At 45.5% G+C, this 4721-nt stretch overlaps 1 protein-coding gene across 1 annotated transcript; it reads left to right on the forward strand.

The window, feature by feature from the left end:
• Positions 1-345: 345 nt before the first annotated feature.
• Positions 346-1493, forward strand: LOC6538271. Its single transcript, XM_002098762.4, has one exon. It carries the CDS (start codon positions 454-456, stop codon positions 1348-1350), a length of 897 nt encoding a protein of 298 aa, XP_002098798.1. The 5' UTR covers positions 346-453; the 3' UTR covers positions 1351-1493.
• Positions 1494-4721: the final 3228 nt, after the last annotated feature.

The following is a 4721-nucleotide window of genomic DNA, read 5'->3' on the forward strand; positions in this document are numbered from 1 at the left end:
GGAAATAGAAATTAAACGAGTCCTTTATTTCCTAGCCAGCGTAGTAGTGTATGTATGTACATGGGTAATTCGCTAGGCAGCGTTTAATTTAATTTGGCACAAGTCTTTAAATATTCACTGCAATTTATTTGATCGATAATTGAGCAGGGCAAGGTTGACGGTTTGCCGACAAATTGGCCAGACCTTTGATGGATAAGAAATTGAGATTAATTGAGGCACCAAGTCAGATGGCGTTGATTTTTACGGCATTGTGTTGGACTTTTTAGGATAAGGATTTTTTTTTTTGGTAGCTTTGAGCAGCCTTAAAAAAAACATTCCTCAGGTAGGCTGTGAAATTTAAATCACTTCCTTTTGATATCCAAATCAGACGTTCATCGGCATTTTACTTCCGTCCAACCAACAGAAACATTCTATTCCTAAAAAAAATTTCACAAAATTTCGGTATTACGTAAAATGATAGGCCTTCAAAAAAAGCGACCAGCCGCCGGAGAATACGTAGTGCCAAACAATTCGGTTCTAAATCTGCAGCAAAAGCCCGGTCTCTACGATCACACGCCCAACCAAATGGAGAAGACCACCAAGTGTCGCTACTGCGAGAACATGGCCAAGAACTTCCTGTACCTGGAGAGCCTGATTCGGAACAACAAGGATAACGACAAGAGCCAAGCCAAGTGCAGCTTGTGCAACTCGTCGCTCAAGTATTTGGAGTATGTCAATCGCAATATTCGCCAGGTATTCGGCAACTTCGATGCAATTGTCCAGGCGGATCGTGCTCTGCAATCCAAGCCGGCCATGATGCCTAAATACTCTGTGGGCCCGGCTCCGGAAACGCCTGATCTGCGCTCCAAGGGCGGTGCCATTGTCACCCAGCAAAAGTCGGCCAAAAGCCTCAAGTCCAAGAGCTTGAAATCCCTCAAATCGAAGACCAAGGAGAAGGGCCTCAGAAGCCAGAAATCATTGAAGACTCTTAAATCGCGCAAATCTTCCAAGTCGCTCAAGTCCTCCAAGTCCACGAAGTCGACAAAGTCGGGCAAATCGCAGAAGTCATCCCTCAAGCTATCCAAGAAAAGTCCAGCCAAACCGAAGAGCACGAGTCCCAGGAGCCAAATCAGCCATGGCAAGATGATATTGAAGCGCAAATTCCGTAGCAAGGTGGCCAGCAAGTTGACCGGCAACAAAGTGGTTCGCAGTGTTAGTCAGTATCGCGCCTTAAGTTCCGCCCGCTCCAAACTCTCGAAGGGATCGAGTCACAAGAAGCTGGTCAAGCAGAGGTCCGCTCCTCCACCGACCAGCATCAACTGGCAGCTACTCAAACGGAATCTGCCCAAGCGGCCCAATCCAGTGAAGTAGTAGTTGAAAAGATGACCGGGGATTAGTAGATTAGTAGATTGTCCTGAAATCCAATGCGTCCAACAAAACTCTTATCTCGTACGTCAAAATTCTTCAAGTGATCTTTGCATAAATAAACCCAAGAAGGCATAGTTTAATAAAAACTTTTTACATTGTTATATTTTATTGAATTATTTAATAATATTCTCATCAATTTATGAATATTTCAAAAAAATTTTTATAAATTGCCTACATAAAATGTAATATTTTTGTGAAAAAGAAAATTCTCATATCTTTCCCTTATTTTAAATTTACTGCATTTACAGTTCGCATAATTGGCTGATGCTTCCTTTTCGAGATGTCGAGCAGATTGTCCCTTTTATAATGTATAATTTAAATATTTTGAAAAATTATGCACCACGGGGTAGAGTCGAATTGGCAGGGAGTCCTTTTTGTGGGTCCTTTTTTTTGGTCCTGTGGCTTTGAAACGCTCAAACTGTTGTTGGCGTCGGCGCTCTTTTAATTGTTGCAAATATTATTTTTATTTCGAGTGTTGACAAGCACGCAATTAGCGTCCCTTAAATGTACCAGCCCCAAAATAAAATCCGTGCTGACCCCGTTTGTTTAAAGTATTTTTGCGTAGAGGTCGCTGGACAAACGGTCAAATGGGCGACCTAGCTTCAATTTTCATTTAACGACCGGACGACAGCGTCCAAATATTTTCACAATTTAAATGCAAGTGGATTGCGGCGTTGGATGGGTTGAACCAGGGGGTGTGTGGGGTGGCTAACTAAGTGGGCGGTGGGTGGTGGGTGTTGGGTGGTTTGCAAACGGCTAAGCAGATTGCCAACGTAACTGACTTTGGGGCCGCGGCCGGCAGTTTGACAATTTTTCGCCATGCCCGCTCAAATATGCCGCATACGCAGCTGGGTACCCCGAAGCACGACCCTTCATTTGTTTATGGGCCACCCATCGACCATTCCCCATCGCTTGACACCCATTGTGATGCACTGAGAGAAATCGAGCACAAGCTAGTTCAAGTGTAAAAGTCGTTATCTTCGTAATGCGTTGCTAAGTTCTACTTAACAGTAACATAACGAAATCAGAATAGTATTATTATTTTAATGAAAATAGTTCTACATTAGTTTTTTTTTTTGCGCAGTGTAACAAAACTGTGGTTCGTCCTTGTGTTTGTGTGGGTGCACGCCTCGTTGACCGTTCGGATAAAACTTATTAGACACAAGTGTATTTAGCGCGTGTGTGTGTGGCTCCTCCCCCGTGTGCGTGTGTGTCAGTATCTGCGTGTGAGTGGTGAGTGTGTGTGAGTGTGGGTGGTTGGGAGAGTAACTAACTGCGGGCAGTGCTGTTCAATGGAGTTCGGTTTCACGGGCGGACCGAGATACTCGGACTGCGAGCACGCATCTGCATATATCAATCGGATGCCCGCAGCCCATGCACCCACGTTGTGCATTTGAACAGAAATAATATTTTGCCCTAGCCCAGCTTTGGATGGTATGGAATGGGGATACGATGGGGTAGGTTAGGATGGTGCCCGTTTATGAGATGCGCTGGTAACAATAGTGAGAGGATAGTTGCGGGATCGTTGGACCGGCAACTGTGTGACGTTGCCGCACCATTCCTTTGTAATTAGATAACGTAACAAAGCAACAACACGGTGACCACTAAACTTCCGCTCCCGCAGGCGTTTCACGGCCCGCCAGGCAATGTCCGTGTGCCACGCCCCCTCAATGTGCCCACGTCCTGTACATTTCCCGTGCATTTTCGTTTTACGTAAAATGTTGAGAGCCTTTTCTGATTATTTGGCAAAATCGCAACATTTACCGCCGCCACACAGCCTTGCAGCTGCCCCGCTGCCGTTGGCAGTATAATTAGCCGCACTTATATACCCCTACCCCCCATCCCTACCCCTTGCCATACTTTTTTTGCCCCATCAGGACTGCGACTCCAAAAATCCGGCCTTCGATGTTCAATTTCCACAGCGTGCACACTCCACTGCCTTTTCATGCAGATGCGTTTTGCAATTGCTGGACAGGATCGGATAGTGCAGTTCCCGGTCTCCCGATATTAACCATTCAACCGGAGTCCTGCTTAACTTTTCGGAGCAAGGACCACTTCATCCGGCATTCCCATGCGGCGTAATGAACAAAGAGATTTCACTGCTCACATGATGTCCTGCAATATTGCTGGGATAATCCTGCACAAAAAGCATACGAAGACAATGGATAGAACAAGGTTTCAATTATGGGGGACCATAAAAGCTGATCACCACTCAAAACATCCTTTAATTGAAGAAAAATTCACCAACAGTTTAAATGAGTTTGTATTTATTATAGCCGCCTCTATCACTTTGATTTCCGTGATAATGAATCCTCGAAGAAGGCACGTCTGCGTAAGATTTATGAGCATCACCTAGTAACGCTTCGGGTTAGAAACCCACTCGCAACCAGCAGCTATAATTAGGTTCCCAATTGGATGCCACGGGAATGCGCCAGCCGACAAATGACCTACAATAAGATTTAGTGTGCACTCAAGCAGCTAAACTTAATATTTCACGTGCACTTAACCTACGGGTTTAAATGTCGTAATTTTCTCATTGGCACCCGGACACTTCCCCTCTTCCCGCATAGCTTCTTGCCCGAGGAGCAACTCGAATGTTTTACTGTCTCAAAGTTTGTCTCAATTACGTGCGTGCCAGACTGAGTCAGCTCATCCGGATCCCCTGGCATACGCCCCATATACCATATCACATTGGCCAAACCGAACCGAACTGAACTGAACTGAACCGAATATTTCTGGTGAGACTACGGCGCATTTCTCAGCAGGGGAGAGGGAGGTGGGTATCCGACCCGCAAACCCCGACCCGTTTGTCATTGGCAACTTTTTAATTAAAAGTTTCATCCGAGTAATGGGATATTTGCACTGCGAAATGCCACGGCGGCCAGCGACGATACTTGATACTTGTGCAATATTTGTGGGCGTTCCTCTTTCCGTCGCCTCGTCCTTTATCCATCCTGTTGCCGGCTACCAAGTATCTAATTGCCAAAAGGATTTGCAAAACTTCAGCCTTACATAACGTTGCGCTGACCTCCATCGCTATCTTTATCTTTATTTCGCCGCTGTTGTTGTTGCACTGCAAACTTTTGGCCAGCAATTGCCAAACTATGCCCAACACGGGACTACGTGAGTCGAGCTAATGAGCTGCAAGAGTCACGCGCGCAATTAGCCGGGCAGGGATTTTAATTAGGGCCCACCAGACCAGAGAAAAGGCGGCCCGAAGATCGGCTAATTCATATTCGCAAGGCCATTGCATTCGAATGGGTCAGAAGTAAAAGTTTATAAAAAATATATAGGTAAGTCCAGTTTTCAATAAG

This window comes from Drosophila yakuba, chromosome 3R (genome assembly GCF_016746365.2).
Source record: "Drosophila yakuba strain Tai18E2 chromosome 3R, Prin_Dyak_Tai18E2_2.1, whole genome shotgun sequence".
Classification (NCBI taxonomy): Eukaryota; Metazoa; Arthropoda; class Insecta; order Diptera; family Drosophilidae; genus Drosophila; species Drosophila yakuba.

Coding starts and splice junctions, on each gene's coding strand:
- LOC6538271 (XM_002098762.4), top strand. CDS start 454: ATGATAGGCCTTCAAAAAAAGCGACCAGCCGCCGGAGAATACGTAGTG.